Source organism: Thamnophis sirtalis, unplaced genomic scaffold, assembly GCF_051295495.1.
Source record: "Thamnophis sirtalis isolate CommonGarterSnake01/CBP01778 unplaced genomic scaffold, rThaSir2_p1.2 scaffold_1, whole genome shotgun sequence".
Classification (NCBI taxonomy): Eukaryota; Metazoa; Chordata; class Lepidosauria; order Squamata; family Natricidae; genus Thamnophis; species Thamnophis sirtalis.
Window position 1 is genome coordinate 175833982 of NW_028261381.1, and position 15096 is coordinate 175849077.

Genomic DNA, 15096 nt, shown 5'->3' on the forward strand with positions numbered 1-15096 from the left:
GCTGCCACATTCTCCAAAGCACCTGAGGGCAAGGTAAGAAGCAATGGGTGGAAACTAATCAAGGAGAGAAGCAACCTGGAATTAAGGAGAGACTTCCTAACTTAATTAACCAGTGGAACTGCTTGCCACCAGAAGTTGTGAATCCTCCAACACTGGAAATTTTAAGAGGAGACTTAAGTAGACAGCCACTTGTCTGAAATGGCTCCGAGTCTCTTGCTTGAGCAGGGGGTTGGACTAGAAGACCTCCAAGGTCCCTTCCGGCTCTGTTACTCTGAGCCTAGCCGATGCTTTGGCAAGAAGCGATGTAGATATATATCCAGCTGAATCCTGCATCCAGCCAAATTGTAGTCTGACCAAAACCGCTATAATTATCGGCTGGTTCAGATCCGAGCAGAATCTCAAGTGCTGGGAAATGGGTTTGTTTTCTTGTTTATAAGCCTGTAATTATCAAACGGATTCCGAGCGGAGTCAAGCTGATTGCCGGTTTGAGGAAAACCCTCCACTGGTTTGGATCTTGGCTGAGCCGGGTGAGCTCATCAGAGCGTGGTTTTTTTTATTTCACGGAACGCGGGCCGGCCACACCGCGCATCCCTCGGGAAATCGAAACCAGAGGCCGGCTGCTCCTCGCAAGGCGAGCTCTAAGGCCTGGTGGCACAGTGGTCAGAATGTGGCATTGCAGGCTCATTCTGCCCACTACCAGGGGGTTCAAGGGTTGCTCCAGATGTTTTGGGATTGCCTCCAAGGCGCCTATTTTTATTGGTCCTACCCAGTGGTGGGATTCAAATAATTTAACAACCGGTTCTCTGCCCTAATGACTATCTTGGTAGGTGGGGCTCGGTGTTCATGTGGCTGGGTGGGCGTGGCCAACTCAAGGTCACTCAGGTCGATGGGCGCTTCGCTTTAGCTGTTACAATGTAGTAAGGGTTAACCGGAGAGGCAGTTTCTGTAATCAGAGCAATAAAGATGAGGCTAGAAACCACACCAGAATGTTTCCTTCCTGCCTTCCTTACAGGATTAGCCCTGTAAAGTGGGAAAAAACAAAAGGAGATTTCTTCCAACAACCGGTTCTCTGAACTACTTAGAAAGTTACCAACTGGTTCTCCCGAATAGGTGCGAACCGGCTGAATCCCACCACTGGTCCTACTTTTCCTTTCCTCTGCCACAGTCGTTCTATTTCTATTTGCCGGTCTTCGCATTTTGTGACCTTCTCATGTCCGTCTCTTCGGCTCTCTCCAGCTACTGCTGTGTCTGCTATCGAGATTCTTTTTTCGTCCTTGTTATCGACTGTTTGGTATGTTATGCTGCAGGTGCCTGAATTCTGAAGTCCCAGAACTAGAGGTGGGTTGCTGCTGGTTTCGCCCGGTTCGGCTGAACCAGTAGTGGTATTTTGGCCTGGGTCGCAGAAACGGCAGCGACTCAGGCTGGCCACGCCCCTGAAGCAATTCCCCGGTTTCCGCTGCTGTTGCCGGCATGGTAAAAATCGGGGAACTAAAAAGTATTTTTTTCATGTTCTGCACATGTGTAGAACATGTTCTGCACATGTGTAGAACAATTTACATTCAACTGTGCAAAGCGCACACAAAGCGCACCGGCAGCAACCCACTCCAGCCCAGAACAATTTAGCTTCCTGATTTTCAACGACTTTTTCTACTTGATGGTCCCGCCAGTTCTTCCTTGCAGGCAAGTGGTATTTTTTGCAGATCTCCTAATGCACCATTGCTGCTACTTTGTCACCCTGTTATTAGGCCCAGTACACTTCAATACGGGGAATGATTGACTTACAACAGTTCGTTTAGTGACGGTTAAAAGTTACAACGGCACTGAAAAAAAGGGACTTAGGACCATTTTTCACAGTTAATGGCCTTTCCAGCATCCCCAAGATCGTGTGATCAAAATTCAGATGCGTGGCAACTGACTCATATTTATGACGGTTGCAGTGTCCCGGGGTCATGTGATCACATTTTGCGACCTTCTGGACAAGCAACGTCAATGGGCAAGCCGGATTCATTTCACAACCAGGTTACTAACTGATCCACTGCAGTGATTCACTTAACAACTAAGGCGAGGGAGGTTGTAAAATGGGGCAAAATTCACTTAACAAATGTCTCACTGAACAACAGAAATTTGGGGCTCAGTTTTTGGTGGTAAGCCAAGTGCTACATATCTTCATCAATCATCTAGAAGAGGGAATAGAAGGGGAACTCATCCGATTTGCAGATGACACTAAATTAAACTATTTGGACCTTTTTGTCTTTCTTATCGACAATTTTTTTAAGCCTGGGGGGGTGTTATGTGGCAGATGCCTGTCTGTTTGGGTTCTAAAGCCCCCGAGCATTTTAGCTTCTTCGTTTTCTATTATTTTCTCTATTTTATGGTCCCGCTGGTTTGCCAGCAGGCAAATATTATTTCTTGCGGATCTTCCAATGCACTATTGTTGCCACTTTGCAACGCTGTTGTTTGTGCAAACTTCTAAGGGCCTAACCAAGTGATCCCCTGTTTCTTCAGCTTCTTTCCAGCAATTTTGCCATCTTCTCAATTCTGGCTTTGCATGAATTTTTGGGGGTTAATTATTCTTAAATTGTTGTTACTGTTCTCACAGCAGATCGGTCTTAAAATGTCGTTTTTTACAAGCATTGGTGGGGGGAAGCAGCAAGATAAGCTGACAGTAGGACACAAGTTGTGGTTAATCTTTAGAAAGAGAGAGGAATTTGCAATATGAGGCTGCCCAAAAAATTTCATCAGAATTCATTCTCTCTCTCTCCCTCCCTCTTTCTTTTTTCTTTCTTCCTTCCTTTTTTACTTCCTTCCTTCCTTTTTTACTTCCTTCCTTCCTTCCTTCCTTTCTCTTTCTTTCTTTCTTTCTTTCTTTCTTTCTTTCTTTCTTTCTTTCTTTCTTTCTTTCTTTCTTTCTTTCTTTCTTTCTTTCTGCCTCTGAATTAAATTTGACACTTGGCAAGAATAAAAATGTGGTTTGCGGTGCCTTTCCACTTTTGGAGAGGTTTGTAGACTTAACCCTCTGGGGACATGCTAGAAGAGAGAAAAGACTGGGATGAAAATTCACTAATGCCATATAAACCATCCTCTCTGAGTTTCTGCCATTTTTCATGCTCTAATCATACATTTTTGTTTTCTGTTCATTTGATTTGTAGCTTCTTAGGAGCCCAAGGGGGAGGGAAAACAGGCAAGTGTTTTTCTTAATATTGTCATCTTGGGAGAAAATGACACCTCATAGAAGCAGCTCCCAAAGCAAGATTCGCTCCCTAATTTAGAAAGTTAAGATTATTTCAAGCCCATGTTTCTCAATTTTGGCAGGTTTAAGATTGGTGGACTTCAATTCCCAGAATTCCTCAGCCAGCATACGCTGCATATGCTCATATGCAATAGTGTCCAATTTCTTCTTTAAAACTTCCAGTGTTGGAGCATTCAGAACTTCTGGAGGCAACTTCTGTTCCACTGATTAATCATTCTGTCAGGAAATTTACTCCTCAGTTCTAAGTTGCTTCTCTCCTTGATTAGTTTCCACCCATTGCTTCTTGTTCTGCCCTCAGGTGCCTTGGAGAATAGTTTGACTCCCTCTTCTTTGTGGCAACCCCTGAGATATTGGAAGACTGTTGTCATGTTTCTAGGCCCTAGTCCTTCTTTTCATTAAACTAGACATACCCAGTTCCTGCAACCGTTCTTCATATGTTTTAACTTCCAGTCCCCTAATCAGATAACAGATGAACAGAGTTGGAAGGGACCTTGTAGGTCATCTAGACCAACCCCCTGCTCAAGCAGGAGACCAACAGATGGCAATCCAGTCTCTTCTCCAAAGCCTCCAGAGATGAAGCTCCCACAACTTCCGAAGGCAACTTCTGTTCCATGGGTTGATTGTTCTCACTGTCAGAAAATGTCTCCTTATTTCCAGGTTGAATCTCTCCTTGATTAGTTTCCATCCATTGCACCCTCAGGTGCCTTGGAGAATAGCTTGACTCCCTCTTCTTTGTGGCAACCCCTGAGATATTGGAAGACTGCTATCATGTCTCCCCTAGTCCTTTCTATTAAACTAGACATATCCAATTCCAGCAACCGTTCTTCATATGGTTTATATGGAAGCCAGTGAGCGTAAATTCCTTGTGCACTGAACAGGCAGTACCACTGGCAGGAACAACACCCCCCCCCACTATTCCTGGACCTTAGGACCATGATGGAGGCTAATCATTACAACTGTGCATCATGATAATCCTAAAACAGATACCGTATTTTTCGGAGTATAAGACAAACCAAGATTTTGAAGAGGCAATTTATTTTTTAAAAAAAGTTTTTGCACTCTGCACTCACCTCTCAAAAACGGCCCGTTATTTTTGTCAAAAAAAAGGGGGGGCATGAATAGCCTTTAGGAGGCTTGTAGAGTGCTCCTGAGGGCTGGGGGGGCAAAAACTAGCAAAAAATGGGCCGTTTTTTGCTCATTTTTTGCTCTCCCCAGCCCCCAGCAGCACTCTGGAAGCCACCTAAAGGCTATTCACAGCCATTTTTGCAAAGGGGGGGGGGGGAGGCGAGGTTTCTGGAAGCCAAAAATGCTGTATTCAGTGTATAAGACGCACCCAGATTTTCACCCTCTTTTTTGAGGGGAAAAAGGTGCGTCTTATAAACCGAAAATTACCGTAAGTCCCATTCAAGTCAGGTAGGATAAAATGTCCCTCAGGTGTTATCCTAACCTGCTGGCATAGATGATGATGATGCAACAATAAGATGCTGTGTGATGATGATGATGATGATGATGATGATGATGACCATAGATGCCTTCTCTCCCATCTCTCAGGGAAGATGGATACTTTCAGCACTAAGAATTTGGCTCTCCAAGCTCAGAAGAAACTGCTGAGCAAGATGGCCTCCAAGAACGTGGCCAGCATCTTCATCGACGACACCAGCAGTGACATCCTGGACGAGCTCTACCGGGTCACCAAGGAATTCACGCACAACCGCAAAGAAGCCCAGAAGATCATCAAGAACCTGATCAAGATCGTGGTGAAGTTGGGCGTCTTGTACCGCAACAAGCAGTTCGGCGTCGAAGAGCTGGTCTTGATGGACCGTTTCCGTAAGAAGCTCCATACTTTGGCTATGACGGCGGTCAGCTTCTACCAGGTGGACTTCACTTTCGACCGCCGGGTCATGTCCAACATGCTCAACGAATGCCGTGACCTTCTCCACCAAGCCGTCAACACACACCTGACCAGCAAGTCCCATTCTCGGATTAACCACGTCTTCAACCATTTCGCGGACTACGAGTTCCTCTCCGCGCTCTATGGCTCTTCGGAGCCCTACCAGAGCCACCTGCAACGGATCTGCGGAGGGCTGAACCAAATGTTGGATGAAGGCAACATCTGAAGGCAACCAAAAACCATGGCTTTTCAAGACTCAGCTGTGGACTCGGTGGCTTCGGTCTCACCACTTCCGGATCTCCTTTTGATATAATGGAGTGTGGTATTTTAAGAAAGAGATTGCGGGGAGTGTGTTGGTTTCTCTTCTTTTTTTTTAGATATGGTTTCACCCTTGGGTTTTTCCACTGTCCTCTCTTAACTTTTTCCAAGGGAATGAAAGGGGGTTTATAAAGGTTTTTGGTGGAAGGCAATTAGGGCCGACTCTGATGGGGAGACCGCAACTGAAGGCCATCTCCAGATTGGCTTCCGAACAGAATGACAGAAGGGGACCTTGGAGGTCTTCTAGTCCAACCCCCTGGGTTTTGGTCTTAAATAATGAGGGTGCTTGCCTGCCATCTCGGGTATCTCTTCACCCTGAAAGGGCTGAAGAGGTGGGTTACACAGACCCATGTGCTGTCTTGCTATTAACAGCATAGCAGAGTGGGAAGGGGCCTTGGAGGTCTTCTAGTCCAACCCCCTGCTCAGGCAGGAAATCCTACACCAAAGCAGAGAAATGATTGTCTATAATCTCTTCTTTAAAACTTCCAGTGTTTGAGCACTCACAGCTTCAGGAGGCAATCCACTGGTTGATTGTCCTCACTGTTTAGGAAATTTCTCCTTAGTTCTAAGTTGCTTCTCTCCTTGATTAGTTTCCACCCATTGCTTCTTGTTCTACCCTCAGGTGCCTTGGAGAACAGTTTGACTCCCTCTTCTTTGGGGCAGCCCCTGAGATATCGGAACACTGCTATCATGTCTCCCCTAGTCCTTCTTTTCATTAAACTAGACATACCCAGTTCCTGCAACCGTTCTTCATATGTTGCCCCCTATGTCATGGTTCCAAGTAACATCCCCAAGGATGAAGACTATGAGACTTGAGTTTCTTCAAAGTTCCATTTTGTTAGAAATGTCATATTGGCACGTCTGGGAAAACCCGAATCTGGACGTTTCCAGGTTTTCCCCACCCAAAAGAAAGTTCAAATCCCTGCCCAGCACCCACATGTCCATCACATGGTCCAATCAGGCACCATCCAAAACTGGAGATGCCCCCCCCCCCCAGTCACCTCATCGCAGCTGCAGGGCAAGACGTCCTTGACTCTCTGAGAAAAGAAGGTTGTTTTGACTATATTTCACCCACACTCCATATAATCCCCCCCTCCCATTTTCCCATGGTAGCAAATGCCGGCAGGCCTGAAGGCCCAAATGTCAAAAGATGGCTACAAGGTCTGACACCAGGGGCGGGTTGCTCCCAGTTTGGCCCAGTTCGGCCGAACTGGCAGTGAAATTCAGGCCTGGGTCGCAGAACCGGCAGCGACCCAGGCTGGCCACGCCCCTGAACTGGTTCCTTCACTGCTGCTGGGCTGCTGCTATTTTGGTTTTTAGTGTCTGCACGTGCGCAGTTCACTGAAAATTGTTCTGCGCATGTGCGAAGAACAACTTATATTGAACAGCACGCACACACACAAGCATTGCACATTGGTGGTAAAACTGGCAGCAGCCCACCCCTCTCTGACACCCTGATCATCTTTGTTGCTCTTCCCTGCACTTCTGTATCTGGTCGTCTTCTAGAGCAGAAGATACATCTGAGGGAGCCAGTAAACCCAAGATTTAATGGAGTTGGGCCTCCTAACTCTGGAAGTCTTTTCAAGGCGCTCCTTTGGCCAAGTGGGAGCTTGGGGGGGGTGGGCCTTTCTTCCCAGGGTGGGTGGTGTTCAGAGGCACATAAAAGCCACTCTTAAAGGTCCATTGTGCTTCTCCAAATGTCCACTTCCGTTTAGCTTGGCAGTCCGCAGGAACTCCTGTGGAAATGCTTTGAGTTGGAAGGAACCTTGAGGGCATCCATCTGATCTGAGAGAAAAGCTGCACTGAAGAACCCAGAATAGATGGCTGTCCAGACTTCACTGTCAGAAATCAAAGGATTGGTTTTCCTTTTAATGTTCATCTACATTCTATCTCACTGTGATTTGATTCTGTGCCCTGCCCGGTGTTTTCCAAATTTTAAGGGGGGTGGACTTCAATTCCCAGAATTCCCCAGCTGTTATGCTTTAAGAGGGGTGGACTTCAACTCCCAGAATTCCCCAGCTGGCATGCTTTAAGAGGGGTGGACTTCAACTCCCAGAATTCCCCAGCTGTTATGCTTTAAGAGGGGTGGACTTCAACTCCCAGAATTCCCCAGCTGGCATGCTTTAAGAGGGGTGGACTTCGACCCCCAGAATTCCCTAGGCAGTGTCCTTTTGAGATGAATAACAAAATAAGACAGCTGGAAAGGGACCTTGGAGGTCTTCTAGTCCAACCCTATACTATCATATTATTTCAGACAAATGGTTGTCCAATCTCTTCTTAAAAACTTCCACTGTTGGAGCACCCACAACTTCTGGTGGCAAGTCATTCCACAGATTAATTGTTCTAATTGTTGCTGGTTGACTTCAAGTCCCAGAATTCCCCAGCCACCATGCATGGACTTCAACTCCCAGAATTCCCCAGCAATCATACTTTAAGATGGGAAGACTTCAAGTCCCAGAATTCCCCAGCCACCATGCATGGCCTTCAACTCCCAGAATTCCCCAGCGATCATGCTTTAAGATGGGAAGACTTCAAGTCCCAGAATTCCCCAGCCACCATGCATGGAGTCGAAGTCCAGACATCTTAAAGTTACGGGGTCTGAGAAACATTGCTTTTACATGTTCACGTCCAACATAAAAACACGCTACTTCTGAATATCTCCTTCATTGTTTTTCTTTCCCCAAAAAATGTTGTTTGCGGAAAAACGCTTTGGATTTCAGCCCATTGGGAGAGTGCCAAAAGGCCCTTCTCAACAAGCCTGCACTTTCCAGTGTGAAGTTGGAACACAACGCAGCGTTTGCAGCCTAGACAACATGATTGCGATCCTCTTGATGGGGAAATAGGACACCCCTTGAGTGTTCAGAACTCACACCACAACTTTGTCCTTCAAAGTTTGCTTTGGAGACAAGAGCAAAACACTTGTGTTGTTGTGATTTCCTTTCTTTTTTTTCCCCTCACAAAAGTGTCGCAAGGGGGCAAACTATCCTCAAAAGGGCAGATAGAGGCAGTCCTCGACTTACGACCGCAATGGAACCCGACACTTCTGCTTACAGCGGTGATGTGAGTTTTGTCTCCATCTTACGACCTTTCCGGCCACCGTGGTTGAGCGAACGGCCGCTGTTGTTAAGTTGGTGGCACGGTTCTTAAGTGAATCCGGCTTCCCCGTTGGCTTTGCTGGTCAGAAGGTGGCCAAAGGGGACGGGGCGACCGTCGTAAGTACGAATCAGTTGCCAAGCGCTTACATTTTGATTCTGATGCAGCAACAGAAGTGTGAAAACCGATCGGAAGTCCATTTTGTTCAGTGCCGTTGTAACGTCAAACGGTCGTTAAGTGAAAGGTTGTAAGTTGGGGACTACCTGTAATGTGTGATTTCTGATCCCCGTCGCGGATGAGCTCTAAAAAGAGACCGAAATGTTTATTTTAAAACAGGGAACGTAATAAAACAGAGTATGTACCACCCTTAATGTAAATATTCCGATCCACTTTCAGGGGAAAACTTTTAATGCACCTGTAATGGCTCCTCTCCTAACTTAAGAAAGTAAAGACTGTTGAAACGGATTATTTCAAAAGGAACCTTTAATCAGTCATGATGGAAACCATTAGAAGCAAAGCAGCATTTGAAAACCTTTAGGCCATGCAATTGGGATTAAGCTGATAATGACCCCTCCCCTTCGTCCGAATGCAGATTCTGACCGATACACAAGTGTGAAGATGCTTCCTTAACTCTTCTGCCCTGGGAGTCAATAAAGCACACGTTCCCATGGCTATCTCTAGTTAGACGTCAAAGTTATATATCCTACATGGCTACCATAAACGTCCCTCCAGAGATGTTGGGACCTTCAGTCTCCTGGTGACAGGAAACCAGTTGTAAAGTTGTAAAACTCAGTTGTTTCAGATGTAGCTAATGATTTAACCCCGAGGCTCCCCTCCTCCCAATTGAATGGCAGTATCACTAGTCGGGATCTGATAGCACCGTTCTCCAATTTTTCCAGTTTTGTGGACTGGGGTGTGTGGGTGTGGCGGGAAGGAGGGAGAGGAAATAGTTATGTGTGAGTGGCGGGTGAGTGTGAGCATTAGCGTGCAACTCCATTCGCATGAGTGGCAGGCATACACAGCCTCCCCTTGTGCCAATGGAGCTCCGTGCTCGCACGTTCTTGCCCGCTGCTTCTGTGGTCCGGTTTCAAATGGGCCAAGGCCATTTTTCCAAAGAGGCGATCGGGCTTTCTTGTTTTTTCTTTCGAAGGCGTTTCGCTTCTCCTCCAAGAAGCTTCCTCAGTTCTGACTGGATGGTGGGGAACGGAAGGATTTATGCTCCTTGCAGACAAAGCTGGTCATTTGCAGCCTTTTTAGACTTTAGAGAGTCATTGAGGCCACTTCAGAGGTGGGTTGTTCCCGGTTCGGCCAAACCAGTAGTGGCAGTGGCAGGAGGCTCCGCCCACTCATCCGGACGCTTCTGCGCATGCGCAGAAGCGAGTGAGCACAAGCGAACCGGTAGTAAACCAGTTAGTAACCCACCACTGGGCCACTTGGACATTTAGAATGGAATAGAATAGCAGAGTTGGAAGGGCCCTTGGTGGTCTTCTAGTCCAACCCCCTGCCTAGGCAGGAAACCCTACACCACTTCAGACAAATGGTTGTCCAGCATCTTCTTAAAGACAAAGTGCAAATGGGTGTGGGGCCTTCTTGGGCCTGCTGAAAGGACTGTGTTGTAAACTGGAGTTCGATGATGTCGTATTCCCTCCCCCTCTGTTGAGAGGGGGCTGTCCAATTTTGACATAGATGGCCCCTTTGACCCCCCCTTTCAAACCAGCCTTCCTCTCTGTCCAAAATGTGGACTCTGCTGCCTTCCAAAGAACGGCCTGTGTCTTTGAAATGTAGATGGACCTCTGAATTCTTTTGGGTTTGTTCTCCTATGTCGTGCCATGCGTTTGCGAAGTGGCTGTTTTGTTTCCCCAATATACAGATCTGTCCTTTCAGCAGTTCCAAGAAGGCTGCCCACCCATTTGCACCACTCAGGTGACCCCCGAGGACACAGATACACTTCCAGGTGGCCTCAACGGCTCCCTCAAAGGATACAAATTAATAGCCTATAAATCCCCCTCCCTTCCCCACCATCCAGTCAAGGCTGAAGAAGTTTCTTGGATGAGAAGAGAAACATCGTCAAGGAAAAAAGTTCAGTTGCCTCTTAAAATTGTGGGACATAACTTGTCAGTCCTTTATCTATGGCTAATAAACTTTTGCAGACTGGGGAAGCTGCAAAAGTGGGTTGGGGGGGGTCTCTAACATGGTATTCCTGGGTTTTAAATTAATCTTGTGTTTATTGTCCGGTAAGCCATGGTTAAGAGGAGTGCAAATGAATTCCCTTCTCCAAGCGACTTCTACTTATTGAACCCGGAGTAGAGACCGATGGTTTATTTGGCTGTTGTTTTGGAATGCAAATGTTTTGAGTTCTCTTGTTAGCTCTTCTTTCTAAACAGACGCGAGGACCTTGGCTCCCAATGGTTTTGTCCTGATTTGGTAAATGAAAATCCACTAAAAAAAAATGTTATTTTTTCTCCCTGGGAGGACTCCAGTTCCTTGAAAGGCTGGCAGGGAAAGGCAGGGTGGTTGGTTGGTGAATGTTTTATTGTTTTTATTCTTCGTAGAAATTAGTGCGAAGGGCAGATGGCCTGGTTTTCGTGTGTGGTTGTTTAAACAGTTACAACCCTGCCCCGCCGGCCTATTAATTTTTTTTTATTGAAGTGCAAACTTAATGCCGAGAGAAAGAATGCCAGATCTTGCAACGTTCGTTCCCCACCCACACTCTGGAAGAGAGAAGGAGGAGGAAGAAGACAGGAATGCAAGTCAGCCTTTAGGATTTAATCTCTGTAGCTGATCCCTCTAATCTGGAATGGTCTCTGCAGATGGCAAACCGGATTCTGCGTTTGCTCGGAGCGCAAAAATAAAACCGGGAGGAATCTGGGAGCATCATTTTTTTGGAACTGGCCGATTGTATTCGGAGTCCACATTCAGTCTAGATCAGTGATGTCAAAACTTTTTTGGCTCCCGTGCCAAAAGCGGGGGGTACGCGCGGGGGGGGGGGTTGTCATGCGCTGGCGTGCCACACCCATAAAGCTATTTGCACAACCACACACATACACACACAGACACTGTTTTTGGCATGGTTTTTTCGCCCTCCCCAGGCTCCAGAGGCTTTATAGCGAAAACAGCCTCCCTGCTCTCTCCCGGACACCCTCTGGAGGGCTCGGGAGCTTCCCTGAAGGCTCCGGAGGGTGAAAAACGGACCTATGGGGAACCCGGAAGTTCGGGAATGGTGACTTCCGGTTTGTCCGTAGGGCCGATTTTAGATATCTGGAGCCTTCGGGGGGCCTTCAGGAGGCTTCCCCGAAGGCTCCAGAGGGCGAAAAATGGCCCTAAGAGCAAAGCGGAAGTTCAATCCTGAACTTCCGATTTGCCCGTAGGGCCAGTTTTTCACGCTCCGGAAGCTTCAAAGAAGTCAACGGGAGTAGCGAGATTCACTTAACAAACATCTGATTAACTTAAAAACTGCAGTTGATTCACGTAACAACGGTGGCAAGGAAGGTTGTAACATGGGCCAAAGCTCCCTTCACCAATGACTTGCTCAGCAACACGTAAATTTTGGGCTCACTTGCGGTCGTAAGCTGAGGACCTCCTGTAAGCAGGAACACACACCACATCACAAGACCAGGCAGCCACTTTGTTATTGTTAGATGTGAAGTCGTGTCCATCCCATTGCAACCCCCATGGACAACGTCCCTCCAGGCCTTCCTGTCCTCTACCATCCTCTGGAGTCCATTTAATCTCCCGCCGACTGCTTCTGTGACTCCATCCAGCCCCCTCATTCTCTGTCATCCCCTTCTTCTTCTTTTGCCCTCCATCGTTCCCAGCATGAGGATCTTCTCCAGGGAGTCCTTCTCCCTTCTCATTAGGTGGCCAAAATACTTGAGTCTCCTCTTCAGGATTTAGGACCTTCTAAAGAGCCGTCAGGGTTGATCTCCTCTAGGACTGACCGGTTGGATGGCCTTGCAGTCCAAGGGACTTACAGGAGTCTTCTTCTCCAGCACCTGAGTTTCCTCTTCAGGATCTGGCCTTCTAAAGAGCCGTCAGGGTTTAATCTCCTCTACGACTGACCGGTTGGATGGCCTTGCAGTCCAAGGGACTCAGTGCAGGAGTCTTCTTCTCCAGCACCAGAGTTCCAAGGCCTCCATTCTTTGGCGCTCAGCCTTCCTTATGGCCCAACCTTCACAGCCATCCATTGCAACCGGGGAAACCACAGCCTTGACTATATGCACTTTTGTTGGCAGGGTGATGATATCTCTACTTTTTAGGATGCTGTCTAGATCTGCCCTAGCTTTCCTCCCCAGGAGCCAGCCTCTTTTAATGCCTTGCCGGCGGTCCCCATCTGCGGTGACCTTGGAGCCCAGGAAAATAAAATCTGTCACTGCCTCCATTTCTTCCCCATGGCAGCCCCTACTAGGGTGCAGATCAGGAGTATCCCACCTTTGTGGATTTCAACTCCTAGAATTCCCCCAGCCAGCATAGAATTCTGGGAGTTGAAGTCCAGCAGTCAATCACGTGGGTGTTTCCTCCCAGAGTTTTGGGGAAATGTTTTCTTTGTTTTGAAGCCCCACCTGGGAACCTGGTAGATCACCCAGGGATCTACCCTGAGCTGTAGCGTTTCGAGCAACGCAAAGAAATGCAGAAGAAGGTCATCCAGCCACTGGGCATCCAGCCAAGCACAGCTGGCGTAGGCTGTCTCGGCACACTGTCCGTTCAGAGAATGGCTGTTTCTGGCCAGGCAGTCTTTCGTCGGCAAACAAGCCCACATCGAAACACAATCGTGACATTAAAGCGGTGGGAACAGAACACCCTCCCCAGTGGGCAGCTGTAGACATTCAGACGTGCAGTAGTTTTATTGGGGGTGGGATGCAGGCTGGGAGCTGAACCGGCCTGAACAGCGTCTGGTTGGGGACTCGGTCCATAAATTGTGCCAAGCCACCTTACATAATGTAGCTCACTGCATTAAACCATAATTAGCTGGGTTTCTACCTTGCACTAAACTGACATCTAAAGAATGATGATAATTCTTACGTAATTCTTAGGCATTAAACCATAATTAGCTGGGTTTCTACCTTGCACTAAACTGACATCTAAAGAAAAATAATAATTCTTAGGTAATTCTTAGGCGAAGCCATACTAGTTTACTGCATAAACTATAATTACCGTAGCTGTGTTTCTGTTTCACATTAAGCCAACATCTGAAGACGGCACAATGCAGCTTAGTGTGATGGATATTTGTTGAGCTAAGCCATACTGGTTTCCTCCATTAATTATAATTAGCTGTGTTTCTATTTCACATTAAGCCAATATCTGGAGAAGACACAATGTGGCTTAGCGTGATGGATAATTGTTCGGCTAAGCCATACTTGTTTACTGCATTAAACCATAATTAGCTGTGTTTCTACTCTGCACTAAACTGACATCTAAAGAAGACGCTATGTTGTGGCTTAGCCACATTGGATCATTCTTAGGCTAAGCCATACTGGTTTGCTGCATAAACTATAATTAGCTAAACCAACATCTGGAGAAGACACAATGTGGCTTAGCATGATGGATAGTTTACTGCCTGAACTATAATTAGTTGTGTTTCTCTTTCACACCAAACCAATATCTGGAGAAAATGCAACATGGCTTAGTGTGATGGATAATTGTTGGGCTAAGCCATGCTAGTTTATTGCATGAACTATCATTAGCTGTGTTTGTTTCACATTAAATCAAGGTGGAGAAGATAGAAAGTAGCTTATGGTGATTGAATGTTATGCTAAGCCATGCTACTTTACTGCACAAACTACAATTAACTATGTTTGTTTTGCATTGGACCAACATCTGAAGATGACAAAACGTGGCTTAGCGATATGGATAATTGTAGCTGGTCACGATAGATAGATTAGATAGACAGACAGACAGACAGATGATAGATAGATAGATAGATAGATAGATAGATAGATAGATAGATAGATAGATAGATAGATAGATAGATAGATAGATAGATAGATAGATAGATAGATAGATATAGATAGATGATAGATAGAAATAGAGAGAGAGAAAAAAATAGATAGATAGATAGATAGATAGATAGATAGATAGATAGATAGATAGATAGATAGATAGATAGATGATAGATAGATAGATAGATAGATAGATAGATAGATAGATAGATAGATAGATAGATAGATAGATAGATCAGTGTTTCTCAACCTTGGCAACTTGAAGATGTCCGGACTTCAAGTCCCAGAATTCCCCAGCCAGTGAATGCTGGCTGGGGAATTCTGGGAGTTGAAGTCCAGACATCTTCAAGTTGCCAAGGTTGAGAAACACTGAGATAGATAATGCGATTAAGTGACCTCCAAGATAGCTTCAATTTTTTCTATCTTCCAAAACTGCATTATAATCAGTCAGCAGTCCGATTCACGCATTGTGCTAAGATATGGTTTAGTTCGAGTTACTGGATCAAGCCAAAATTAGCCAAGTCAGGGATTAGCAACTTTAAACACTCAAAAAGCCACAAAGATTAGATTAGATTAGATTAGATAAATTTATTTATAGGCCGCCCTTT

At 46.2% G+C, this 15096-nt stretch overlaps 2 protein-coding genes across 2 annotated transcripts in view; both read left to right on the forward strand.

The window, feature by feature from the left end:
* The window catches only part of TIPE1 (TNF alpha induced protein 8 like 1), a 14439-nt gene extending 8950 nt beyond the window's left edge, over positions 1–5489 (forward strand). The window contains exon 2 of the mRNA XM_087703368.1: positions 4802–5489. Within this exon, the coding sequence (XP_087559494.1) occupies positions 4807–5367 (561 nt within the window). The 5' untranslated portion in view covers positions 4802–4806 and the 3' untranslated portion in view covers positions 5368–5489. The remainder of the gene's footprint in view (positions 1–4801) is intronic.
* LOC148049878 (procathepsin L-like) overlaps positions 1–15096 on the forward strand; it is a 77519-nt gene that overhangs the window by 8926 nt on the left and 53497 nt on the right. The gene's annotated exons all lie outside the window — the stretch shown is intronic.